The sequence below is a fragment of the Colletotrichum truncatum genome, assembly GCF_014235925.2.
Source record: "Colletotrichum truncatum strain CMES1059 chromosome Unknown Contig_0004, whole genome shotgun sequence".
Lineage (NCBI taxonomy): Eukaryota > Fungi > Ascomycota > Sordariomycetes > Glomerellales > Glomerellaceae > Colletotrichum > Colletotrichum truncatum.
In genome coordinates this window covers 139,975-165,836 of record NW_027222401.1, presented here as the reverse complement: position 1 = coordinate 165,836, position 25,862 = coordinate 139,975, and the positions used below count along the sequence as shown (strand labels likewise).

General features: G+C 49.2%; 10 protein-coding genes across 10 annotated transcripts; 3 read left to right on the top strand and 7 right to left on the bottom strand.

Annotated features, from left to right (window-relative positions):
- Positions 1–246: 246 nt before the first annotated feature.
- CTRU02_206834 (aminotransferase class I and II) lies at positions 247–1,347 on the bottom strand (the record flags this gene model as incomplete). The annotated part of the gene is made up of 1 exon (XM_036733048.1): positions 247–1,347. The coding sequence occupies one exon, from the start codon at positions 1,345–1,347 to the stop codon at positions 247–249; it is 1,101 nt and encodes a 366-aa protein (XP_036575279.1).
- A 463-nt stretch (positions 1,348–1,810) lies between these two features.
- On the top strand, positions 1,811–3,409 carry CTRU02_206833 (uncharacterized protein; the record flags this gene model as incomplete). The annotated part of the gene is made up of 3 exons (XM_036733047.2): positions 1,811–2,473; positions 2,528–2,956; positions 3,005–3,409. The coding sequence occupies 3 exons, from the start codon at positions 1,811–1,813 to the stop codon at positions 3,407–3,409; spliced, it is 1,497 nt and encodes a 498-aa protein (XP_036575278.2).
- Positions 3,410–3,936: 527 nt separating this feature from the next.
- CTRU02_206832 (N1-acetylpolyamine oxidase) lies at positions 3,937–5,581 on the bottom strand (the record flags this gene model as incomplete). The annotated part of the gene is made up of 2 exons (XM_036733046.1): positions 3,937–5,227; positions 5,286–5,581. 2 exons carry the CDS (start codon positions 5,579–5,581, stop codon positions 3,937–3,939), a joined length of 1,587 nt encoding a protein of 528 aa, XP_036575277.1.
- Positions 5,582–7,634: 2,053 nt separating this feature from the next.
- CTRU02_206831 (sugar transporter) lies at positions 7,635–9,758 on the bottom strand (the record flags this gene model as incomplete). The annotated part of the gene is made up of 5 exons (XM_036733045.1): positions 7,635–8,329; positions 8,380–9,026; positions 9,084–9,509; positions 9,574–9,675; positions 9,733–9,758. 5 exons carry the CDS (start codon positions 9,756–9,758, stop codon positions 7,635–7,637), a joined length of 1,896 nt encoding a protein of 631 aa, XP_036575276.1.
- A 2,230-nt stretch (positions 9,759–11,988) lies between these two features.
- On the top strand, positions 11,989–13,238 carry CTRU02_206830 (aminotransferase class i and ii; the record flags this gene model as incomplete). The annotated part of the gene is made up of 2 exons (XM_036733044.1): positions 11,989–12,474; positions 12,528–13,238. The coding sequence occupies 2 exons, from the start codon at positions 11,989–11,991 to the stop codon at positions 13,236–13,238; spliced, it is 1,197 nt and encodes a 398-aa protein (XP_036575275.1).
- Positions 13,239–13,499: 261 nt separating this feature from the next.
- On the bottom strand, positions 13,500–14,150 carry CTRU02_206829 (uncharacterized protein; the record flags this gene model as incomplete). The annotated part of the gene is made up of 1 exon (XM_036733043.1): positions 13,500–14,150. One exon carries the CDS (start codon positions 14,148–14,150, stop codon positions 13,500–13,502), a length of 651 nt encoding a protein of 216 aa, XP_036575274.1.
- Positions 14,151–16,346: 2,196 nt separating this feature from the next.
- Positions 16,347–17,897, bottom strand: CTRU02_206828 (methylcitrate synthase precursor; the record flags this gene model as incomplete). The annotated part of the gene is made up of 3 exons (XM_036733042.1): positions 16,347–16,842; positions 16,908–17,785; positions 17,850–17,897. 3 exons carry the CDS (start codon positions 17,895–17,897, stop codon positions 16,347–16,349), a joined length of 1,422 nt encoding a protein of 473 aa, XP_036575273.1.
- A 1,188-nt stretch (positions 17,898–19,085) lies between these two features.
- CTRU02_206827 (isocitrate lyase) lies at positions 19,086–20,938 on the top strand (the record flags this gene model as incomplete). The annotated part of the gene is made up of 2 exons (XM_036733041.1): positions 19,086–19,488; positions 19,545–20,938. The coding sequence occupies 2 exons, from the start codon at positions 19,086–19,088 to the stop codon at positions 20,936–20,938; spliced, it is 1,797 nt and encodes a 598-aa protein (XP_036575272.1).
- Positions 20,939–21,260: 322 nt separating this feature from the next.
- On the bottom strand, positions 21,261–22,567 carry CTRU02_206826 (short-chain dehydrogenase reductase family protein; the record flags this gene model as incomplete). The annotated part of the gene is made up of 3 exons (XM_036733040.1): positions 21,261–21,917; positions 22,221–22,359; positions 22,497–22,567. 3 exons carry the CDS (start codon positions 22,565–22,567, stop codon positions 21,261–21,263), a joined length of 867 nt encoding a protein of 288 aa, XP_036575271.1.
- A 1,612-nt stretch (positions 22,568–24,179) lies between these two features.
- Positions 24,180–24,335, bottom strand: CTRU02_206825 (uncharacterized protein; the record flags this gene model as incomplete). Its single annotated transcript, XM_070204783.1, has 1 exon — positions 24,180–24,335. The coding sequence occupies one exon, from the start codon at positions 24,333–24,335 to the stop codon at positions 24,180–24,182; it is 156 nt and encodes a 51-aa protein (XP_070061316.1).
- Positions 24,336–25,862: the final 1,527 nt, after the last annotated feature.

Below are 25,862 nucleotides of genomic sequence, written 5' to 3'. Positions count from 1 at the left end.
GATTATGATTACAGTGGCTAGGCATTGCCTACTTTTTCATCTCAAAGATCAAAAGCTAACACCATTATCAAAACGTCAGCTTAACCTGATATTTCTATTAACCAATAAGGTTCATGAGGCGATCACTGGATAGACAGGATGCTTCAACTTGGAAGATCGGAAGAGTTTGTAATAAGCTTCTGTTAGATGAAATGTTTTGCTCTGGGAAAGTAAAGGTAACCCCCCCTGAGTGTTTAAACAGTCTAGCTAAGAGTCCCTCAAAGCTTGAGAGATGGCCTTCAGTCCAGCCTCCAGTTCATCCCTTGTAGGCCACCCAAAGCCAATTCGAAAATACGTATCCGGCATCTCGAACCAGTGTCCCGGTCCTATGTATGTGTGGTATTTATTCAACAATCGCTCATAGAACACCGCCGTTCCTCCAACAGGTTCCTTTTTCATACGCGGAAAACACACAACGCCGCCAGCTGGTCGCACCCATTCCAGCAATTCTTCTTTCTCAATCCATGCACTCACAACGTCCAAACGTGCCTTCATTTCGGTGGTCGTTTTACTGATAATGGAAGCCTTGTCGGCCAGGATTTGCTCGGCAATCCACTCATCAATGACGCTGCCGCTAATACTGATCTGCTCCTTTGCGGCGAGGAAGGTTTCCTGCAGTTGTTTGTTCTGCGTGACCACCCATCCGATACGAATGCCGGGAACTCCGTACGATTTGGAGAGCGATGCAACGCTAAGAACGTGATCCCCAAGAGACGCCGCTATGGGGAGCTCACTGCCAAAATGGATGTCTTTGTAGGTCTCATCCACTAACAGCAAGCAGCCCTTTTCCTTGGTAACGGCGACAAGACGGTCCAAAGTGGTTCTCGACATAACGGTGCCGGTCGGGTTGTGGGGGCAAGTAACAGATACAATCTTGGTATTGCTCTTAATTGACTTGGCGATGAAGTCGACGTCGATCTCGAAATCTTTGTTAAAATCCAAGTCAACAAAAGTAATGTCACAGCCAATGGCTTTGGGCGTTTCAAGGTTGGTGGCATAGTTGGGACGAATGACAACAAGATGGTCATCCTGACTGAGTTGTGAAGTCGAAATAATGAAGAGTGCGCCGGCAGCGCCCGAAGTGATTAGGACGTCATCCTTGTCCAAACCGGAGTTGGCAGCAATCAACTCTCTGAGCCGTATGCTGCCTCGATGTTCGTTGTACAAAAGTGTCAGGTTCGGAACTTCTAAGCCAAGCGACTTGAAGCTTTGATCGGAAATGGAGCTCTCGGAGAGGTTGTATTTAATCTTATCATAGCCATATTCCTCGGGCGACTCTATTTCGATGGGCATACGTTGGTACTTCATGCTGTGCAACTGAGGAGGAAAATGCGGGAGACAAAGAGAGTCTGACGGGCGTTGGCAACGTTTTGTGGAAGATTTTATGGTGCAGAGATTTGGATATTCGAGTCCTATTTATTCTATACTTCTTGACACAGAAAAAAGCTCACGGAAACTAGAACTTCACAATTCTGGTTGACAGGATTTGGACTTACACTTGAAGTCTCGTTTCGGCTTTCCTTCCCAGGGTCTCGGCTCGACCTTCCTTCCTAGAATTTGTTTCCTGGGCTAAGAATATGCGGGGTTGGTAGGAATAGCCGGCACTAGAACCTCGACATCCTCGACACAACACAGCGGAAACACGAAAACGAAACCATGCAATGAGACAGGCGGGTTCTGCCGTTTTGGTCAATTGTAATATTGAGATATCAGGAAATCAGGCATAAACGGCTTCAGAACCGACGTTGCCCGCACAGACAAGCCATAGATGATGTCTAGGCCATTCGCCCGCAGCAGCGGTGGCTGTTGGACGTGCCGCATCCGCCACCGAAAGTGCGATGAGTGTTCCCCAGCGTGTAAAGAATGCACAGATCGACACATCAAATGTCACGGGTATGGACCAGAGCCAGACTGGGTCAAGGATTCAGTCAAGCTCCGAGCAGAATTGCAGCGCATTAAGCACGCTGTAAAACAGAATTTCCGACAAACCCGGAAGCTGCAAGCTGCACGGAGTCCGCAGAGTGCCCTGAACGTCGCCGCGAATACACTTAAAGATGATAATGCAACTCCTTCGACGACCAACGACGAGTTCAGAGAAGCAGAACTGCTTATGCATTACCTCGACTACATATTTCCACTTCAATATGCATATTACGTCGACAAACCGGCTACTGGAGGCAGAGGCTGGCTATTCTGGCTACTGTCGAAGAGAGGCCCATTACGCCATGCTGCCTTCACATTATCCGCCCTCCATCAACACAGCACGTCCCATAGCAAAACGGAAGCTATGGAGTCAGAGCTCATACGATATCATACAAGCGCAATGCAAGAGCTTCGGCAGGTTCTTAGTCACTGTGAGCCAGACGGATTTGCAAACCACCCTGAGCACAGGGTCGAATTCCTTACGTGCGGAACCTTCCTGATCAGCTTTGAGGTGCCCAAACCATGCCCCACATTCGCCTATATTCTTACTCACTGAATTATGTAGATCTTCCAAGGAGGAACGTCGAAGTGGGAGCCACATCTCAATGCTCTTGTGTCGGTTGCCAGTCAGATAGATCTTGGAACCGCTAGTGTAATAGATGTTCATTCACCTGGAGCAGAACCAGGGCTGACAAGAATGATAAACGCCGCCACAAGGTTTCATATGGCGCAGCTACTGTGGTTTGAATTAACATCCTGCGTAGCCACTGGCAAAGCTCCCAAGTTACCTTATCGAGAATGGTTGGATCTGGAGGATTTAGATATGTCTTGTGTTATGGGTAGCCAGAACTGGGCCATGCTCGCTCTCGGTGATGTTGCCGTGCTGGAAACGCAACTAAGAGAGATGAGCCCCGGTATTTTAGCGCAGCAAGTGTCGGGTATAATGCACAGACTTCGCCATGGCATCGAGGATTTGAACAAATATGACCACGAGGTACGTAATGCTGCTGTTTCTACCTGCGTCGTTGCTAACGAAATCTAGTCTCCGGCAGCCATAGTATGCCAAGCAGTCACCCGCGTTTACGCAACTGCCATTTTCGTCCAACTTCAGACACTATCAGCAACTGATGATGAGTTTGAAAAGGAGGTTTTTGAAGCAGTGGAGGAGGTGATCGACGCCATACAGAGGGTACCGAAAGGCATATCTCTAAGAGGAGTGACATGGCCATTGTGTGTGGCTGGGGCCCCGGCCAAAGATGAACAACAACCATTTTTCAGAAGTCTCCTCGAAGAAATCCTTGAAATATCCGGCACCGGGTTCACAAATTGTGGCACAGTACTTGAAATATTAAAAGAAAGCTGGAAGCATCAAGATGGGCACCGGCATGATAGACACGCTGCTAAAAGTGCGATGGAGCGACTAGGAATTAGCGCTTTACTGGTCTAAGCTGATGAATGCTAGGTTGTGTAATATTATTGACAGGAGAAAAAAAGAAGTTTGAGTGTTTACATTTGCTGGACCCGCAAATTCTTTAACGAAAATGGCAACTTCGTCTCAAAATCCTCTTCTTGATGCCGTTGTTGACACTGAAATGGCGTGTGTATTTAACCCTTTCATAATCTGGATGCCCGAAGCAGTTTACCTAGGACGTTGTAGCCTTGAATTTTGAAGCCATCAATGAACGGGACTTTTAATGCCAGAACATGAGTAATCGAGGCTGTCTTGAAGACCTGTTAATTAAAAACATACCGCAGCTAATTATTCACGATGACATAGTATTATTATGAGTTGTCATGTCTACTTAGCCGAGCTGGGCCTTGAATCTTGCGACAAATTATTAAGAAAGCACACTTGGTCAGTTACCAAGAACAAATCATCCCCTTCATTTCCGAGAAAATATTTTAACGAGCTGTAGTTCTCCATTTGCTGGTTCTGCTCTATCAAGTGGACCGTATATACTCCTTTCCCCCATGTTATTCTTCTTTCTTCGTCTTATAAAAGCTGTTGGCAGTCCACCCGTTTTCCTTCGAATATTGCATTGAAGGAGTTGTCCCATTCAAAACTTCATACGACTTTTCTTTGTAACATGATGCCTTATCCTTTATACATGCCGCAATAGACTCGCCGGCATTCCTACCTTCAAACCACGCACCTTGCAAGAAACCGAAATATTGCGGGTGAGTTGCTTCTCCCGCAAACCAGACATTGCCAAGGTTGGCACGCAAATTCTGGTGCGTCTCTAGGGATAGGGAAGGTGGCCAATTTGAAAATGAGCCGAAAGCCCATGGCTTCAGGCTCCACTGGGGATAATAGAAGTCAATGGGGTCAGCAATGCCATTGCCAAACATACGCCGCAGCACAGCCATGACTTGCTTTTTGGTGGTGTCAAAGTCCTGAGCCTCAACCGCAAATGACAGCTGGTCGACAACAGTAACAAATAGTATGCCGGAGCCGGGTTCGAAGTCGGGGTGATCCAGTGACTGAAAAAGAGGGAAATAACCCCGCTGGATGGGGTCAGCGTATAAAAAGAATTGTGTGTTCTTATCCCAGAAAACGTCTTCTGGGCGAAACTGCAGGAAGATTTTGGTGTAGGTCCCCATAGTCATGGAATGAATTGCTGTACGTTTCCACTCAGGCAATTCAGGTGAGAACTTTACCACTTCTTGCTGCAGAACGCCCAATGAAAATGTGCAAACGGCATATTCAGCAGATATGCAGCTGCCATCGTTATTGTGAATCTCAACTCCTTCAGAAGAGTAGGTGATGTTTTCCACAACGGTGTTAAGCAGTAATCGGGGATCGTTCTCCTTCAGATATGTTGCTGCTTCATTCTTCACGAACGTAGAGAAGCCGCGAGGATCATGGACAAAGTTGTTCTCGTCAGCCCAGCGATGAAATGTTGAGTCGTAGCTGACTACTGAATACCGATGAGACGTTTTTTCAGGCGGGTTGGCGTATTCGAAATCCATTGCAGCCCATTCAATAACTTGAGCGAGCGGGTCTTTACCAGGTTTCCATTTAGCAATGGAGAAGCCTGTACGGGCACTACGATCCTGGAGATTCTGGAGCAAACCATAGCGTCCATCCTCTTCATAACTTTCAAACGCGTGATAGAACTCCTTTTCCAAATCTCCAATATTAACTTCTCCTGTCTCGTTATACACTTTGCGGCTGCTGAAATCGGAGTAGGTGTTGATTAATTGGTTCTTTTTGGCGAGAGTCCAAATGGGGTTCTCTTCTGTTGAACTATTGGTTCCTTGTACCCTTTTCATCTGGTCAGTCGCACCGTAAGAAGCTTCGCTGGGTATTCTTCTCATATTACCAGTTCGCACCAAGCTCAACAAAATATGTGCCATTTCCACTGGGGGTTTTACCGAATGGATGGTTGCGCACGCGCCCACCAATTTGGTCGTTGAACTCCACGATCACGAAGTCTGTTATAGATGCGTTGGACAAAACCTGCGCAGCTGTAATCCCGGCGACACCCGCACCAAGTACAGCCACCTGGGTCTTTCTGCAGCCATTGTTGCCAACTGTGGGTATATCTGGCGTGGGAGCAGCTCGAGCAGAGCAAGCAAACAGAGCGTACCAGCCGATTACACGAGCGAGTTTCGACATTGTGTGGTTAAGAGTAGTCTCCTTCTGCTCTCTTAGAGATTGCTCGGAAATAATAGTCGGTGCCCAAAAGATAGATGACGAAATACAGAGGTCAGATGCATTTCTTATTATGATTGAATTATCTCAGGCCTGGTGCTATCCTGAATTTTAGAGGAATTCGCCAAGTGATTGATGTGAGCAATTTATGCTTTCCTAGACGACGTTTAATTACTGGTGCATGATCGGATTCCCCTCGCTGTACGTCTACCTCATTTGTTTATTTTGAACAATCTTGCACAAAGATGAAAGGCCGAGGAATTTCCTCCAACATCGCGTCTTCGACGGTGTTCAATCATGCCCTGTCGTGTCGGTTCCGTCTCACCTTGTTCAGCCCTTTGATTGTTCGAGAAAACGCACCAGTTCAAGATTAGATCTTCACAAAGTCCCTAAAATTCCATATCGCGCACCATGAACGGAAGGTCTCGGGACAAGCCTTTCTCCATATTTGGCCTCTGTGCAGCGCTGGTATAACATGCCGAAATCTTAGATACCCAGGCCACCCATTTGTTTTGTCTTGGATTCCTCTGATTAAGTGGCTGAAATAGCAGTCACTGAAATCTCCCGATGCGAAAATGTGAAAGTCTATTGGGATATTACATTCTGCTTCATGCACTAGCCCCACGAAAATGATTCTCTTGAATAGTGTTGAATTTGATTTAGATTTTTTGCATGTGCTTGATTTCTGCGATAACGTCCCACACCCACTTCTGGGCACCCCCCACATTTGGGCACCCCATTTACACCAAAAACGCCGTTTTTCGAAATTCTATATTAAACTAACTACTATACTTACTAAGAAAAGAAAATATATATAAACTATGTTAAGTATAATTATAGCCATCTAATTTTTTATAAAGGTTTAAATATAATAATAGTTATAATATAGAAGTTTAAAACTAAAAGCTTTAAAATGTTAGTAGATACTAGTAACTTACTAGTATTCCTTAACATTAGAAAAATATATTTTCGCTTATATATACTTATTTAAAAAATCTAGGAAATTAATATTTATACTTATTAAAAGTATATAATTATATCTAAAAGAGATTTAAAAGTATTACTTTAGTAAATATAGTATAATTAAGGGTTAAAATTCTATAATAGAAACTTTTCTTAAGGGAAATTTTAAAATATTATTCTAAGCTTAAAGAATTTTTTACTAAGTATAAGAATATATAAATCTACTATATCTTACTTAAAAATTCTAATCATATTAGTTAAATATCTCTACCTATTTTATATATTAAGATATAGGCTAGGTAAATTAGTATTATAAATGTTAAACCTTGAATTTATAATACTTATTATCAATAATACTAGTATATAGCTACTTAAGTATTATAATTAAGTCTTAATCTATTTAACATATATTTATTCTCTTTAATAAGTAAAGTATTTAGTTTAATATAGAATTTCGAAAAACGGCGTTTTTGGTGTAAATGGGGTGCCCAAATGTGGGGGGTGCCCAGAAGTGGGTGTGGGACGTTACATACAAAGGTGTTTAGTAGAAAAACAAAGTCTTGTTTTTGACTCCTGGCTTGCTTTTGAGCACACCCCGAGTAAAGCCCTTGAGCGCCACTAGAAGGTTCTTAAAGAGAGTCTTAAGTTAGAGAATCTCAATCAATTCATTGCTGCAAGTGTGTGGAATAGCCCTGTTCAATACCATGTCGTTACTAAACAATGTCCGACATCCCGGAACCTGCTCACGCTGTAGGTTTACAGGCTGTGAAAGACCCCATAGGGTGAGCTATCCGCTATGTATATCGGCTTTATTTGAGTTTCAACATGAATATGTTGTATGTTGTTGTAGACTAATTCAACCATTTGTTTTCATGACGGAATTGGCATTAGAAGTAGATCTGATAAGTGTTCAAGACTACTCGGTATGATGCTAAATTCTTCTGTAACATGTAATAGAGAGCAGCCTACTAAATGTGATGTATTAGGCATCCCAAGAGAAAAGAGTAAAAAAGCTACTCCTGAGTGTATCTTTATCTGTGCCTACTCTTAGCACCTAACCCGACTCAATATTCTCTACCATTTCAAATCGATAAAGCTTTGGTTCAGGTGCCTGTTTCTGTTGTAGGATGTACCGTTTACACCACCAGGGCAGAACCTCCTTCAACTGGTATGATGCGTGACGTCGTGTAGAAATGGAGAAGACCTCATCTAGCTCTTCCAGTGACCTCTGCTTAGTCTCCGGCATGCACAAAAAGATAGCTATGAAGCAGGCGATGTTGAGAATCGCAAAGAAGGCAAAAGAGCCTTGAGGCTTTAGAATGTGCACCATAGGTGGCCAAGTAAGTGCTACAATGACAGCCCAGAAGTTGTTAGTAGCCACTGCCCATGACATGCCAACCTCACGGTGAGATAATGGGAAAACTTCCGCTGAGTAGACGAAAGCACATGGGCCCTCTCCTGGACCATAGAAGGCAGCAAAGACATAGGTGAAAGCAGCAAGAACGCCAAGATGTGCAGGGCTCTGCATCGAAATGTAGAACGCCATTCCGGCAGCCATTAAAGTCCAGCACATGTTGGGAAACGTTGCAAGAAGCAACGTTCTCCGGCCCCAGGTATCAATGGTCCACAAAGCGGGAATGGCGAAGATGAACATGGCCATGCCAAATCCCCACGAGGCTAGAAGTGCAACTTTATTGCTTGCTCCAGCTTGTTCGAAAATTGTCGATGAATAGAAAGACATGATATTTACTGAGACACTTAGTAGTTGGAAACAATATCAATCAGAAGGGAGAACATACTGCCGCAAAACTGCTGGGCTGCCATAATGATGCCTGATGCTTGAGTCGCACGACGAATGCGTGGAACACTAAAGAGTTCCCAACATCTTGTGAAAAAGCTTCCCTTGTCAAATCCATTCGAAACAATCAACACTTTCTCCTCTTGTAGCAGGCAGTGGATGTAGTACAAGTCGCGAGCGGCAAGCAGGTTGTTTCCTCGTAGCTTAAGTAGTGATTGGTAAGCATCTGCGTATCTTCCCTTCTTCAAAAGCCATCTTGGTGATTCCGGTGTAAAGTAAATGCCGAAAACAAGGAGAACAGCTGGTATCATTGCCGAGCCAAGCTGTAACCTCCAAGCGATATCGCCAGTGTCGACAAAAGCCAAGTTAGCGCTGAAGCCTAACATGATTCCAAAGGCGACGAAAAGCTGCCACGACATGACCAGGGCGCCACGAATGTTTGCAGGTGCATTCTCAGCCGAGAATACGGGTACGGTGACTTCTTTTAGCCCCATTCCAATTCCCAAAAGGATTCTGCAGATCAGGATTTGTAGCCAGCTCTGGCTTAAGGCCTGACCGAGGGGCGCGACAACACTGAAAATAGCGCCGAGGAAGATGGCGCCACGTCGACCGAGCCAGTCATTGATGGGGTCAGACAGCCAACAAGCACTAATTGTAAGTTAGTTCATGTAAATTCAACATCAAGTTATGCGGCATATAACCCACAAAAGGCAAATCGCCATGTACGGCGCGCTATTTATGGCACCAATTATCCATGAGTTTCTTTCGCAGGTACCGGCCGCAAGACAGGCGTCGCCTCTGTCAGAAATACCAAAAGCCTGTGGAAATGATAAATTGGCACCATTGGAACCAGTTTGATCCCATCCTTGAACTGCAGCGCTGATGGAGTTCATGAGAATAGTGAAGTACAGTGCCGGGGGATGCTTCCATCGATGCTCAACTTCGTTGCGGAGTGTGGTTCGGTCATCGTCAGTCAGCTCATCTATTTCACTGTAATTACCTGGACTTTGAGCGGCCAGCGCGCCCTTGCGGAAGTATTCAATATGGTCTCTTTGGCCAATCTCTTCAACAAAGTGTGAGACGTTGCTCAACAGGCGACTTTTGGAAATACCATTGAACGGATTCTTAACACTGTAGCCAAAGCTTGTCAGATTTACATGGCTTAATGCAATTTAAACGCAAAGCTGAATCCTACTTTTCTATTGACTTATCATTTTCATGGCACCTCTGCTGAGACTCTTGGTGACTGACTGTGATAGTGTCGAAACCGAGGCCTAAGTCTGAGCCAGTCTTTGATCTACCTTTAGTTAGACGATAAGAGAAGCAAAGAAGAAGAATGGTGCGATGTTCTCACGGCCCAGTCCCTGAAGGTTTCTCCATCTTGTCTTTTAGTGAATGAAGCGGTTGCTTGTCGTTTTTGATGCATACCCTTGACCAAAGTATGGGCTTGTTGTTCTTCCATCAGACGAGAGTAATGTAGCAAGACTGGGGTGGCGGTTCAAATTAGATTAATACTCACGAAAACCTTCAAGGTTTTCAACATATTCGTATATGGCCCGGCGGAGTACGAGATTGAGTTCGTTAGCTCGGCGGTTGTCCCCAAGAGGTTCTTGGGGCTTCCTTGAATCTGAATTCAACTGACGCAACTGGCGTTGCTTTCGTTCACACAAGGTATTCGAGGGCTTTTGGTGACATCACAAGAACAATCATTTGGCCCTCGGCACGAAAATAGAGTGATTCGGCCATTGTGTACTTGTTAATCTTGGCATAAGCTAGAATGTACCTTCGACAGTTTAGGGACGCAGGGTTGGTAATGAAAGAAATAGGACCAAACCAAGACCATCTAATTATGAGTACCTTGATGCCAAAAATAAGGTCATGAGGTATCCTGGCTGTTTGAGCAGGGACATAAAGTACAGGAAATTGGGTAATTCTCCTCATGTTACGTATCATATGTAACAATCTACCAGATAAGATTGTCTTCTAGTAGACACCAGCAGTAGCTGTCTGGCAAGAGCCATCCGAGGTAAGGTCAGATCTTTACTCAACTTCGAAAATATGCTTTAACAGTCCGTTGGTCGTAGGCCTGAGTCAACATAGTTAGCTTTAGTATTTGCTTTCTCAAGCCTCAACAGGATTGCAGTGGCCCCGTTTAGTATATGGTACGGCTAGCCCTATCTCTTTCTATCCACCTTATGTTTGACTAAACAAGGGACTTGTCTGTACGTTATGTTGATCCAAGCAGCTCATCTCACTACTTACGATCTATCGGGATATAATTGATATTTAGTCGAAACAGAGGTCTGTTGTGGTAAGGTAGTAGGTGTACTGAGGCTTTCAGCATGTACGATCGCCACCATGACTTAGGTTCTCCTATGAGATGTGGCACGTGATATCAAATGATAGACGTTGAACGATACTCGTCACTTTTTCCTTTCTAGTGTCTCTCAGAATATGCAAAAGTTTTATCTGATGCTAACGTATGACGAAATAAACTCCGTACACAATTATGATCGAATGCAAGCCAGGTAGCGTGACATAAAAGTCTCTCTTAAAGTCAGTGAAAGTTGATTCATGGTGCAAAACTATTCTATCTGCTGGGGTCGCAAGATGATAATCTCGCCCAATTAGTGCGGATTTCTTTGGTCTTCATCGTCTGTTCCAGAAGGCCAAGTGATTGATTAGAACCAGAAAAGGATTAGTGTTTTAATAACGTTAGCAGTAAGGCATACAGATGATCATTCCAATTGCCAAAAGGATTGCTTTCCGTATGATAAACCCGTCTCCCAAAATCGGTAAGAGTCCGGTGGCTAGAACATAAAGTAAGGAGTCCACTCATGCCCCAAAAGCGGGGCACTGCGGCCTCGCCATTGGCGGGAACGCCTAATTTTCCTCTCCAGGCAAAGTTAGAAGCTGCAAGGAAACACACCAGAGCGTTTCATTCTCCATTTCCACTGTTGTCCATAGACACTCCACACCATATTTTGCATACAATTCTTTTGTCCCTACGTGTTTTTACACCCCGATTTGATTAGACGAGGCATATGTTGACTCATGTAATTGTATTTAGTTCGTCTCGTGTCGACTTTCTTTCCCAATTAACGCCTTGTCGTGATGCCTTCGAGGCGAAGTGCGCAGCCTCACCATCACGTGACCCACATATCGCCTGTGGGGATAATCCCGAAATGGAATGACCGGAATATCTTTATTCCGCTTCGCCCACAAAACATATTTAGGCACGATATCGTTCCATAGTGTAGTTAGGAGAAGACAAGCCACTCAATCTACTACTTTGAATACATGCCTACGTTCAGCACTTTGCTTCACCACACGCCTCAAGTGGGGCTGTCTGGATGATGTCCACAAAGGGCGCACATGCCAGGGTCAGAAGCTATCGGTTGCGTTTGCGGTTTGATACCTGACTTATATAAGGGAGCGCAACCGCCTACTTAAATATGCATCCGATCAATTATGACATTGTCCGGTCCGGGCTCAAACCAATATCCTTCCACACCTTGACTTTTTCACTACATCTCTATACCTTCCCCCCTTATCTTATCCCTAAGTCTTCATTCTACACTACTCATCACTTCAAGTCCCTGCCGACATCATGGTTCAGATCAAGCCGTTCGAGGTAGAGGAATGGATGGACCGTTTGGAGACCACTCCAGGGGCCCTAAACCTTGCTGAAACCTGCTGCGAATCAGTCTCGATTGACGAGCTTATTCAGCTGTGCTCCGACCCGACAGCCCCCTCGCCGCTTGACATCGCATCAAGGCGATTGACATATGGAGCGATCTACGGGTCTGAAGAAACCCGCCAAAATATTGCAAACCTGTATGACAATGATACTTCGGGTCCGCTTCCAAGTGATCAAGTCGTCATCACCCAGGGAGCTATCGTAGCCAATTTCCTTCTCCTGTACTCTCTTATCGGCCAGGGCGATCATGTCGTCTGCATTTACCCAACATACCAACAGCTATACGAGGTTCCTAAGAGCCTCGGGGCTGAGGTAAGTCTGTGGAAGGTGAAAGCAGAGAATCAGTACGTCCCCGACGTCAAAGAGCTAGAGGGGCTCGTCAAGAAGAATACAAAGGTGTGTATCCAAGATGAATAGCATTCATTTCCAGTGGTTTAACTCCTTACCAGATGATCATCATCAACAACCCAAACAACCCCACGGGCGCCACAACGCCAAAGTCTGTTCTTTCCGAGATTATCGAGTTTGCCAAGGCGAGAGGAATCATTGTCCTGGCAGACGAAGTCTATCGCCCTCTTTTCCACAGCTTGCGCGACGGAGAATCGGCGCCTCCGTCAATTCTTTCCTTTGGGTATGAAAAGACAGTTTCTACCTCGAGCATGTCCAAGGCATTCTCACTGGCAGGAATCCGACTTGGCTGGATCGCGTCTAGAGACCCCAGTATTATCGAGGCTGTCAAGAGCGCCAGGAACTACACAACAATTAGCGTCTCTCAGCTCGACGACAGAGTGGCGGCATATGCCCTCTCAGATGCAGTTAGACCCAATTTGCTCAAGCGAAACATTGAACTTGCAAGGTCAAATCTGGTTTTGGTGGAGGAATTCATCACTAAGTACCAATCTGCTTGCTTCTGGGTCATCAAGCCAACTGCGGGAACTACCGCGATGATCGGTTTCAAGAGAAAGGGCAAGCTCGTCAAGGATAGCGAATTTTGCTTAGAGATTCTGGAGAAGACGGGAGTTCTCGTCATGCCGGGCTCTACCTGTTTCGGTGACGGAGTTGAGTTCGAAGGACAAATGCGTTTCGGTTACGTCTGCCGTACCGATGTGTTGAAGGAAGGCTTGGAGAGATTGGGAAAGTACATTGAGCAAACATTTTAATAGTTGAATCTTAGGACTTTCGACAAACATATTGCCTTCATGGTATGGGTAATGGCTTGATTGACTTATGCTTTGCGTCTTGACTATGAAAGTAAACGAGAATTTGCCAAGGAAAACACTCCAGACCTTCCCACCATGTTGCGTCTCCCAAACAGCTCCCAGTATCGCTGCATCCCCGACGGAAGCGAACCAATAGCAGACAAAGTGCTAGCTTTTGGTCCCATAACCAATACCTTCGGGTATGCCGCCCGCCAGAGGTGTCTATTTCTTGCAAGTCTGCCACTTGACGTTGATTTGCTGGGTGAAGGCGACGGTAGCATCGTCGTCGGTGATGGAACCGTAAGCCTTGGGGTTTTTCGAGGTGAGAGCAATGCGGTTGTTGATGTTGAGGATGCCAGTCGCACCGCAGGGGGCCCAAATCAGCGAAGCAGTCGGGATGCTGTCCTGCTTGGTGTAGACCTGGCCATCGAGCCAAATGCCACCGCCAGTGATGGAAGTCTGCGTTGTGGTGGTGGAGCCGGCATCCTGAGAGAAGAAGTAGGTCGAGAAGAAGGCGCCAGTAACGCCCTCTTCGAGCTGAGCGTAGCCGTGGTAGGTGCTCTCCACGACGGCAAACTGGAAGCCACCCGGGTACTTGAGGCTCAGGTGCAGAGCACAGTTCTTGGTACGCTCGGCCACGGGTAGACCAGGGCCGATGTAGGTCTGGAAACGATCAAAGCCGAAGGTGATCACAGTACGGTCAGGCGAGATCGTGGTCGAGACGGAGCCTTGGGGGCAGCCGCTGCCGGAGAAGCTCGCGCTGACGATCTGGATCTCCTTGGGGTCAGGAGTGTCAGAAGCGCCGGTTGGAGCTCGGGGAATCGCCGTGGCGACAGCAAGGACAGGAAGCAACAAGGCGAAGAAACTCTTCATTTTGATGGTGGGGATGACTCTTTTGAGCGGGTAATGAGGAACAAGTGAGTACAGGAGTGAGGCGTAGCTCTTAAACTGTGGGCTGGTGATGGAACAAAGCCTTCAAGTTCGCGACCATCTATGCCATATTTATATTCACAATGCATTCAAGTCACTTCTGTAGATGTGGCGGTCTAAAGTGTGATCAGTTCGTGCATCCTATTCTTGCGGACTTACCGAGTTTCTGGACCCAGCTCCCTCGATGATCCGATTTCAGGAAGGGAACATCCGAAGTAGACTGCAGCGCAGCCGCTACCTACCAGCGAACAAAGTCGTTCTCCCAACTAATCGTGCAGAATTAGAAGTACCTGGGCAACCGGATAGTATTGCCCGGTGCTTGTTACCCTGGGTCGCTATACCTCGCTTCGGTGAGGCTGGACGAGTTGTGATGTTTGCAATTTGCGGTTGAAAGTAAGTAAATGAAAACATATTAATGGCGAGATCTCAGCTGTTACGGACTACCCATCCAGAAGAGAGCCACAATATCGTCCCATGCGGGGTACATGACTGCATATAATCTTTTTATGGAATCACTGAGCATGTTATTGTGATCTGGTCCCAGCATCCCGGTTTGTTGATCTGTAAGCTTTCACCAAGCAAAGACCTTTTTCGTGAAGCCAGAACACGCTTGGCTTGTTGTTCAAAGGCATACCAAGAGTGTGTGCTAGACTAACAAAACATACTTGAGAGCTATAAATATCAAGTTTATGCTTAAATCATTACAATTCATTAAACATATATGTCATGGGGTCAAATTGGAATCAATGCCATGAGCGTGTTTCTCAAGCGTCTATGAATGATACCTGCAGCATCGAAAGTGTAAACTCAAATATCGTATACTCGGTTGACTGTTTTCTAGTCTTCATGTGCTCTTTGGGCGGAAGGCTGTTGCATGAGGTAGTCACGGCTAGTACTCTCCCGTTTACTTAAAGAAGACGACGGAAGTTGTATTTGGCTGGGTTTCATAGACAAAATGCTGGGTCAATAGAGTTTCATTACATTAATGTAACATCGAGGTCGATGTTCTATGAGGCTGGGCCTTTCTCGTTTGCGGGATATATGTGCTGACAACTCAAGCGACTTTAACCTAGGCCACTAGAGATTTCCTGCAGAAACGAAAAAGAATACATCAGCCCCGAGAACCATCCAAATTTCTTGGCTATTTGGGACTATGCCGAATAGATATATAGTATCTGATTATCCGGCCTGTACCGAAAATATGATCTTATTGGGCGACACCGGTTAATGTCAACAGCTTCTCAGCTCTCGCATGTCAGACCTGAATCCGGACCCCTCGAATCGCTTTTGTAGCTCCAACACGGGGTTCATCTTGTTCACATGACTTGAAGCTGCTCATCACAATATTGGAAGCTTTAAAAATTCAGGCATACTTAAATTGAAAGCCCATGACATTGCACGGCGCTGCTAGTGCTTCTGGTGCTGCTGGTGCTGGTGTTGCGGGGGGGGGGGGGCTACATATTCGTTTATTTAGGTGGCTGTGGACACCGGCTGAATTCACAGCACCCAAGAACAGGACCATTATGGGAGATATTGTGCATGTCCATTCGAATGTGGTGCGGGCCCTCAACCCGAAGTAGTATCGACCAAATACATTCTCGTTTGATCCGTGGTATGCATGCAATATCGAGCCATCTCGTAAACCGCAACCCTGGCACCAAGTCAGCCCAGTATGACAATTGTGGTGGTGAATTCATATGATGCCGTCGTGTTGCTAATGGCCACTGGCTCAGAAATAGAGTGGCATCAGCTGGAGTTAAGTGATCAAGCTTTTCGGTCTAACCTCTGCGTTTTTGGTACATGTTGTTACTGGCAAGCTTAATTACAGGGCGCCGTTTCCACCTGGCATGCAAGCACGAGGTCTCACCACGAGGGAGCTAGGGCACGACTGTAACCTTTATATCTGTCAAATTACCTTCTGCCTGCCCTCTCTTAAGTAGTAGACTGATGAGTGGCCACTCGGGCTCCGAGGACAACGTCGAGCTTATTTGCATCTTTGAACTCGTGTCATACTATTTGGTAACTATTTTATTCAAACTCCTTGGTAAACTCCGGCTAGATCTAGACGACATAACTTGGCATGATTTTTTTTTGCAGAAAATATTCGCTCCCTCATTTTTGTTCCTACTTTGCTCACCTTTATGCGCTCTCAGCCTGCTTGAGAAGACCCTCAAGGTTGATGCTCTTAGGTCGCTCAATGGGCAGACCCAAGGCTCGGTCCCAGATGAGCTGGGCCAGAGGACCCAGACCGCGGGAGACACCGAACGTGGCGGTGTAGTAGAGAGTTTCATGGAAGCCGTAGTGGTGGAACAGAACTCCGGAGCTGGAGTCGACGTTGGGGTAGGGGTTCTTTGTCTTGCCGTGCTTCTTGAGAACCTCGGGGGCGATGCGGCTGTTCTTCTGGACCAGCTGGAAGATCGGGTCCTGAGCGATCTCAGGGCGCGCGGCGGCGTAGTCCATCAAGGCCTCGAAACGGGGGTCGGGCTTGCGGAGGACGGCGTGGCCGTATCCGGGAACAACTCTGCCCGAGTTGAGGGTGGACCACAGGTAGTCTGTGACGTCCTTGTCAGAGTAGGACTTAGGGATGTTGTCCTTCATTTGAATAATCCATCGGAGGACTTCCTGGGCAGCGAGTCTGTCGTGGAGTTAGCTTATTGTTTTTTTTTTTAAATTATAAACCCGATGTTTTAACGGACTCACCCGTGCAGGGGACCGGCAAGACCCTGGAGACCGGCACTATAGCTGAGGAAGGGGTCGCTAAGAGCGCTGCCGACCAGGTGGGTAGTGTGTGCAGAGACGTTGCCTCCCTCGTGGTCACCGTGGAGAGCAAGGTACAGTCTCAGAAGATCCTGGAAGTTCTCATTCTCCTTGCCACCCTTTCCAAGCATGGCAGCGAAGTTGTAAGACCAATCCTGCTCGAGGTCGACCTCTGCGGGGAGTGCGCCACCGCCGCGGTACGAGTTTTGGTAGATCTTGGCGGCGATGGTGGGCAACTTCGCCAGCAGGGAGATGGAGTCGTCAAAAGTAGGCTCCCAGTAATCGGCCTTGTTAAGGCCCTGCTCATAGGCCTTAGCAAATTTGGAGGTATAGTTAAGGGCGGACACGGCAATGGCGAACTGTGTCATGGGGTGCAAGTCCTTGGGGAAGTCGTCGAGCATCTTGTTCACGAAGGTAGGCAGTTGGGCCTGCTCGGCCAATTCGCGAGAGAACTTGCGAACCTGGTTTGTGGAGGGAACCTGGCCAGTGAGGAGAAGCCAGAACATGGCCTCGGGCAGCATCTCCGTACCAGTCTTGCCCTTGGGAAGCTCCTTTTGACAATCCTTGATGGTTCTGCCGTGGAAACGAATGCCCTCGTTCGCGTCCAGGACGGAACCCTCCCAGACCATGGCCTTGAGGCCGCGCATACCACCAAGTGTGTTCTCGACCTTGACCTCACCAATGACCTTGGACGAGTGCGCCTTAACCTTCTTCAGCAGCTCCCGCTTGGCCGGGATGACCTGCTTGAGAGTGGTCTTGAGGTCCGGCTCGGACGAGGATGAATACTGACGAGCATTGAGTGCGGAGCGAGCTGCCAAAGGCTAGCACGAGTTAGTCAAAATATATCCGGAATTACTCGAGGCGCGAGCTGAGCTTCTCACGTACCCGCAGAGCTCCCAGAGCTCTAGTGCTTCTTGTGACGTTCATGGCCATGGTAACAGGCGACTGGAGGAGTTCAGGGAGAGATCAGTAGCAAAGGAGGGGTAGATGGCGGGGCGAGAATAGCAGGTAGAAAGTGATAATACTACAATGAGCTGCTCTTATTGTCGTCTAAGCTGCTGTGGCTGCTGCTTCGAGCTTGCAAGGTCAATGGATACAATCGTTTGGCTGCAAAGTATGGGAGAAGAAGAAGAAAAGTACTGGAAGAACGGAGGGGGAGAAAAGAGACAAAAGATGCATGAACTACCTGCCTGTCTGCGGCCAGCCTACCTTACCGACCTAGGCCACCTTAGACCGAGACCAGACACATCTTAACCCGAGGTTGGAGAAGCCTGGGCAAAGCACTGACGCTCCAAGGGATGTAAGCCAGCGCAGCGCTCATGGCCAACCTTCTACCCTGCTGAACGCTGACAACAAAGCGTACTACAGATCCTGGAGGCGGTAACAGAACAGCAGGTACTTTGGTACATGTTCCCCTGCCGTTATTGCCAGGCGAGGAGAGACACAATGTGCTTGGTGGGGGGATACGGGGGCGGAACCCCAGCTTTTCCCACCTTCCTCCTCCACGATTAGCGGGCAGTGTGGGCAAGTGCGGGCTTTGCGGGTTGACCATAGCAAGGTACGCAATTGCTCACCTATCTGGACCTTCTGGTTGGCTGCGGAATGGCGGAAGCCCCCACAATATCCTCCCCTTGTGCACTGTTTTCCCATTCCTGAAGCACTGACACACTGTGGGCAATTGAGGGGGAAAGCCTGGACCGAGGCAAGCCGAAGCCAGTAACTCTGAGTGGGTGGGCGGTGATGTCAATTGGCCAATAGTAAATCCTTTAGCACGTGGGTTGGATGCCGCCGCTTACCAAGGCCCAAACCTCGCTTTTGCCCGGCTAACTGAATTGTCACCCGCTGCTTTGCGTTGCTATCTTCCACGTTATTTCCATTGCAGCCGGCCAGAGCCATCAAGCCGTCTCTTATGTAAGTTTCCTGTCCCGAACCGCCGAACCGGTACCGCTCGGACTTGTTTTCTGCTAGACCTGCGGCTGCGGCGATACGACAGCAAACGCTGACTTTTGTACTTGGAATCACTTAGATTCCTATAGAGCTTGAGTCTCAGACCAATATCCCTTCCCTCCTCGATATTACCAAACATCCTCCCCGAGCCCGAACCCCCCGAAATTGAGTACAATGATGCGAAGAGCTGCTGCGCGAGCAGTTTCCCGAAGGCTTCCCCTTCCCCGGCCGACGTCAACCCCAGCTATCGCTGTACGCTGCATCTCAACATCCCGCAGAATGGCTCAGGCCCCCACGAATTCTTTCTCCGCCTCCCCGTCCAGCGATGCCTTCCAGCTCCTGCCAGAATCTCAAAAAGCTGGCGCCGCCGAAGATGAGCTCTATGAGGCCCATATCAAGGAGGTCGAGGCATGGTGGCGATCACCCAGATACGAGGGCATCAAGCGTCCCTACAGTGCTGCAGACGTCGTCTCCAAACGCGGATCTCAGCAACAATCGTATCCGAGCTCTGTAATGGCAAGGAAGCTGTTTAACTTGGTTCAGGAGCGCATAGCAGAGGGCAAACCTATTCATACAAGTAAGATACTCGACTTGTAGCTACGACGTGGCCGTATGCTAACTGCGTGGTGATAGTGGGCGCTATTGACCCCGTCCAGATGACTCAACAAGCACCTCATCAAGAGGTACTTTACATCTCAGGCTGGGCCTGCTCATCCCTTCTCACATCCACCAACGAAGTTTCCCCCGACTTCGGCGACTACCCTTACAACACCGTACCAAACCAAGTGCAGCGTCTCGCAAAGGCACAGTCGATGCACGACCGCAAACAGTGGGATGCTCGACGGAAGCTTACACCGGAGCAACGTGCAAAGACGCCGTATACGGATTACCTGCGCCCCATTGTTGCTGACGGCGACACGGGACACGGCGGCCTGTCTGCCGTCCTCAAGCTCGCCAAGCTCTTCGCGGAGAACGGCGCTGCAGCCGTGCACTTCGAGGACCAGCTTCACGGCGGCAAGAAGTGCGGTCACTTGGCCGGCAAGGTCCTGGTTCCCACTGGAGAGCACATCAACCGCTTGAACGCTGCCCGCTTCCAGTGGGACGTCATGGGATGCGAAAATCTCGTCCTCGCCCGAACCGATTCCGAGAGCGGCAAGCTCATCAGCAGTGCCATTGACGTGCGTGACCACGAGTTCATCCTCGGAGTTGCCGACCCGACCCTCGAGCCCCTCGCCGAGACTATCCAGGCCATGGAGGCCAAGGGTGCAGCTGGTGCTGAGATAGATACTTTCGAGGCCAACTGGGTCAAGAGCACCAAGCTTGTGACCTTTGACGAGGCGGCGGTCGCACACATGCAAAAGGAAGGCGTCTCGCAAGACAAGATCGACGCGTATCTTGAGACGGTCCGTAAGCAGCGGGACCTCGGCATCACCCAGCGCCGCAAGCTCGCCAACCAGCACACCAAGACGCCCGTTTTCTTTTCTTGGGACATTCCCCGCACGCGCGAGGGCTTCTACCACTTCCGCGCCGGTATGGAGGCTGCGACGAAGCGCGCCATTGCCTTCGGCCCCTACGCAGACCTCCTGTGGGTGGAGACCGGTGACCCGAACGTCGAGGTTGCTTCCAAGCTTGCCAGGGCCGTCCGTGAGGTTTACCCCAAGAAGGGTCTGGTGTACAACCTCAGCCCGTCGTTCAACTGGATGGCGCACGGCTTCACGGACGAGACGCTGAAGAGCTTCATCTGGGACATCGCCAAGGAAGGATTCGTTTTGCAGCTCATCTCGCTGGCTGGTCTGCATTCCAACGCAACCATTACGAACGAGCTGGCGCGGGAGTTCAAGACCGACGGCATGTTGGCGTACGTGAACCTTGTGCAGAGACGCGAGAAGGAGGGCGGCTGCGATGTATTGACGCACCAGAAGTGGAGTGGCGCCAGCTACATTGACGGCATCCTCGGGGCGATCCAAAGTGGTAGCTCGAGCAGCAAGAGTATGGGCGAGGGCAACACGGAGAGCCAATTCCACTGAGAGACATTAGGGGGAGAGAGGAAGGGAAGGAGAAAAGAGGAAGCATTGGGCGGCGTTGAGGATCTATCTAGCCACTTTGGATGAATACCAAATCAATTGGATAACTTCTCCCAAGCCCTACCTAGCGCGTGTGACCCGTGATGCATCACAATCGTTGTCGAACACAGAGAAATCCCACAAAGTGTAAAAATAAGTTCAATTTTCTATTCACAGTTTCATCATCATGACCATCAAGCGTGTCCCCTAAGCTCTTTACCCAGCGCCACAAACTCCAGTGTCTTGTAAATGTATGCGAAATCGGAACGGTGCACTATCCTCTTGTTTACTCGAGGCTGGTGCGGCTGGCGTTGTTCACAGGAGCGGCCAACGGGGGACCCTCGGGGGTGACGTAGGCCTTGGTCATGCCTCCATCGACAACCATGTCGTGGCCATTGACGAAGCTTGCCTCATCGCTGGCAAGGAAGAGGACAGCCTGAGCCTGCTCGATGGCCTCGCCAAAGCGGCCGGTAGGGAAGTGAACCTCACGGCGCATGCGCTTGGGAACGTCATCACCGAGCCAGTCCTGGAGGAGAGGAGTGTTGAGGGGTGCCGGGCAGAGCGAGTTGAAGCGGTATCCCTCGCGGGCGTGAACCATGGCAAGCTCGCGGGTGAGGGCGAGAACAGCACCCTTGGAGGCGGTGTAGGCGAGCTGCGGGGTGGCGGCGCCGACGAGAGCGACGACGGAGGCCGTGTTGATGATAGAGCCCTTCTTCTTGCCGGCGCGGCGAAGAGCGAGGACGGCGTGCTTGCTGCCGAACCAGACACCCTTGACGTTGATGTTCTGGGTCAGGTCCCAGATCTCCTCGGGGGTGTTGACAGCATCATCGTCGCGGGCGTGCATGATGCCGGCGTTGTTGAACATGACATCAACACCGCCCCAGGGGTCGACCGACTCGACGAGGGCCTTAACCTGGTCCTCCTTGGAAACATCACAGACCTGTTGGTGGTGGTGGCAAGTTAGCCCATGTGTCCAATTGATTTTCTTCCCTAGTCACTGTAGTGTCGCGATGTTTCGGGGGGGCGGGAAGATGTCACAAGGCGCAATTGACGGATGGATGGCGGGGCAATGGCGGGGTAGTTTTATCGGGATGCAAGACAATTCTGTTCTGGGCGTGGTGTGGTGCAACGTGTTTGTGGTTGACTCGGCGGATTATCGGAGGGGCGGGAATGGAATCTTCCAATGCATCTTATTCGCACTGAGAGAACGTGCGCTTGCCGTTGACGGAGGCGCAGACGAACGTACCTTTGTGTCGACCTGGGCCGAGGGGACGAGCTGGATAACTTTGGCCTTAGCCTTGTCCAGCGCGGGAGCAGAAATGTCGGCCATCATAACGTTGGCACCCTCCTTCACAAAGAGAATGCTCGTCTCGAGGCCAATACCACTGTCATGGGAGAAAAAAAAAAGTCAGCATCTCGTATTCTTCGTTGCAAGTCGTGAATGCCCAGCCATTAGGCTTGCCGACATTCGGCACCCACGATAAGGCGAATTCGCAACTTGGTAGAGGAACAATTTGCTTACCCTGCGGCACCGGTAACGATGGCATTCTTGCCAGCGAGTCTTCCGCCGATTTCAGTAGGAACGGAACCCATTTGGCTGGTTGTTTAGGGTGCTTTGATCGTGGTGGTAAAATCGCAAGTCGTGAGTATGTGATGTGGCAAACGGATGAGTCGAAGTCCGTAGGGCAAAGACAGCGTTGGGGTATCGGTTTCTTTTTTTGAAAGATCTTGAGATGAAAAGAGGAAGAAGATTCGATAAACACCACGACACGAAGAAGAGAACAGTTTAAAGCAGACCAGCACGGGGTTGGATTAGTAGAATGGAGACGGCAAAAAGGAAAGCAGAGACGGAAGGACGGTCTTCTGGTCAGGTAGGTAACAGATGAGTCAAGGAAATCTGGGGTCCAGGCCACCGTCTCTCCCGCCCCTGCCACTTTTATGGCTTACGATAGTCTGATAGTAGTAGATGATACACCGTATCTACCCTCCTTCTTTCTTGCCTTAGCTCCTGCTCCGAATGAGATGTGGACACAGAAACATACACGGAGTGGGCACTGGATACAAGGGAAGGCGCGTGCGGGAGCGGACCTGGATACTTATCGGGATACATATAAGCCTTCGCCGTTCCTTCACAGTAGCTCCCGATTAGCTCGCTCCTCGCCTTCCCCGGGCGGATTTGAACCCCTTGAGAGAGCAAGTGCGACGAGCAGGCCGAATAATTCTGACAGAGACGCATCGTGACCGATTACCGTCTAAAGAATGAAGAACCCAAAAACCCCCGGAGACTGTACTGTAGCAGACTGTAGCAAGCCGTAGTAGTAGTAATGGGAGGATGTGTTGGCTTGTCCAACTTCATATCGCGAGATCCGCAGAGATCGTGATCGAGAACCGCCTGGCCCCCGTCATGTCTGTCGGAAACGCAAACCATTCGTTCGTGATGCGCAAAGTGACTGCACTGCAAGCATGGTACAATGCCAAAGACGGCGCATAAGAAACGTGTTGACGGCCGCAAGTCCGATATCGCGTTATCTCTTATCATTGAATCCCGGTTGGCCAGGGACACGGACGTGACGGGAGGTGAGGTCAGGAACCAACCCCTCCGTCTCTGATAGAGGAGAAGGAGGGGTGGGAGGGGTGTATGGGGTAGGGACTACAGAAGGGTGGAACACAATGTGAGAGAGCGTCCTGATAAAAGAGGGGGCCAGTGGAGGATGGACGAAAGCGTGAGGAAAGGGTACCCTAGATGTTTATTTTGGGGCAAAACTGCGTACCTCGCAAGTTTCTTGGTCGTCTTTTTTGAAGTCTTATCTTTGGATGCTGATGTTCCATTTTGATAACAAAGGGAAGAAAGAAGCAAAGACCCTTGGTGCATCCGACAGTGCATTTGGGAATTGAGCTAAGCCGGCACCAGACCAATAGCAGCAAGGGAGCAGACTCGGGCTAGAAGCAGAGGTGACGCGAAAAAAAAGGCACATACTCATTCTAAGTGATCAGATGCGCCGCCACTCACCCGGGGGACAGAGTGCATGGAGTAGCAGCCGGTAAGGGATACATAGGCGAGGGCGGCGGCCAGGTCGAGCCCGTTCCTACATAGTACACACCGTCCACCCCTCTCAGCTCCCATCGTCATGTGGGCAGCTTGGCTCGCAACGGGGAATGCCAATCGTTCATGTGGTGTTTGAATCCGAACGGGCCGGCCAATCCATTACCATTCACAAACACGCGATTCGTGGATCCCGGCATCTGGAAACCTGGCTTGCTTCCCGGAGGCGCGATGAGCTGCGTTGCCAAATGCGCTTGATGTCCTGGTGATGACAGCAGCGGTGAGTATCGCCATGGGCGGAGATGTGAAGATGAACATGGTATCTGTGACCTGAGTAATGTCGTTGCAGTCGGCAAATTACAAGAACTGGAAGAGGGATAATCAGCACACGTTGCACGTATTGCATTGTGACCAACGGTCTACCTCGGTATCTTGTCTTGCTTCGGGCGTGACTGTGGGTATGTAAAAAAGGGGTCCTTCTCCATCATCATCCCGTTGTCGGCATTGGATGGGGGGAGCATTTGGACACAAGACCAAACGATCTGGTCCTAGCTTCGGGGATGTTCCTTTGAAGTCGATCTGGGCCCCTCCATCGTCTGCAGTGCCGCAAGTCGCAGGTATGAACGTGCGGCAAGGCGAGCCGCCAGCTGAGGCCGTCAGCCCCCCTAGCTTGGTCGTGTGTGCATTGTGTAATGTAGGTAGGTCGATGACTCGGGGAGGCCAAGCCAAGTGTTTGAAGAGGGGAAGAAGCGAAGAAAGACCTGGGTAAGAGAGGCGAGCAAACGGTGACGATGAAAAGATTTTTTTTTCTCTTCCTCGCCCCCAAAACCGGCAAGCTAGTTGAATCGTCTATTGGTTGAGACACTTTTGTATTGTCGCCTCGACAGTCCAGTCTAGCTACCTACACCAAACGGCAGTCACAGTTCCTGACAGCAGCGCTCTCTCCCCTTGTGTATCCGCACACTACAACGTTGGTCTCTCAATTCGCCTTCCCCGCCTGTGTTTTGTCACTCTATGCCTATCGGAAACGTCAAATACTCGTTCAGCGTGGGTCAATCATGCAGGTACGTACTGTGGTCCGTGCAGTGCTGCCAACCAGCAATGACGCATGTCTCCTCTGCACCAGCCATTTTCAGTCCACTTCCTCGCCTCGAGTCATCTGTGCCGTCCTATGCCGTCTTGTTGGAGTGCGTAGCCGCACTATATAGCAGGTAGGTAAGTATCCATAGTATTCTATCTATGGAGATGCACACTTCAGCGCCGTACTCTGTAACAAGCATTCCCCGCTTCAAACCGAGGGGTAGAAACGGGTGCACCTACGTAGTACGTAGTACGGTAGCAAGAACTTGGATCTGGCCTAGTGACCGCTTTACAGTCAGTGAGTACTAGTAGCTAAAGGTACTCACACTCACAGTGCGCAATAAGCCCCATGACAACACCAGACAGCAAGGAAGCTTGACAGGCTGGGGGAAACAGGCTAACCAGCCTGACAGCGTCATCAACTACCCAAACAAGGTCTTAAAACTGCTGTAGCAGCTGGTAGCTATTGCTGTACAGCACGTCGTTTTGGGCCAAACTCTACCACCCGCGAATCCCTGGTATCATTGTCCGGCCCGATATCATGGTCACCCAGCCCCAAGCGCAGCATTCCATTGGCCGTAACGCCCTCTTATCGGTGAAGCATCCACATTCGTTGCTGCAAGCACGGGGGACCTTGGGATCCCAGTAAACAATACCCCAAAATCCCCATACGTATTACGCCGGTACGCTTCCAAGCCCCGCGATCAGTCAGTCCGGTTCGGCCTTCTCGTATCTTGTCTTGCATCGTCTTGTCTCTTTTTCTGT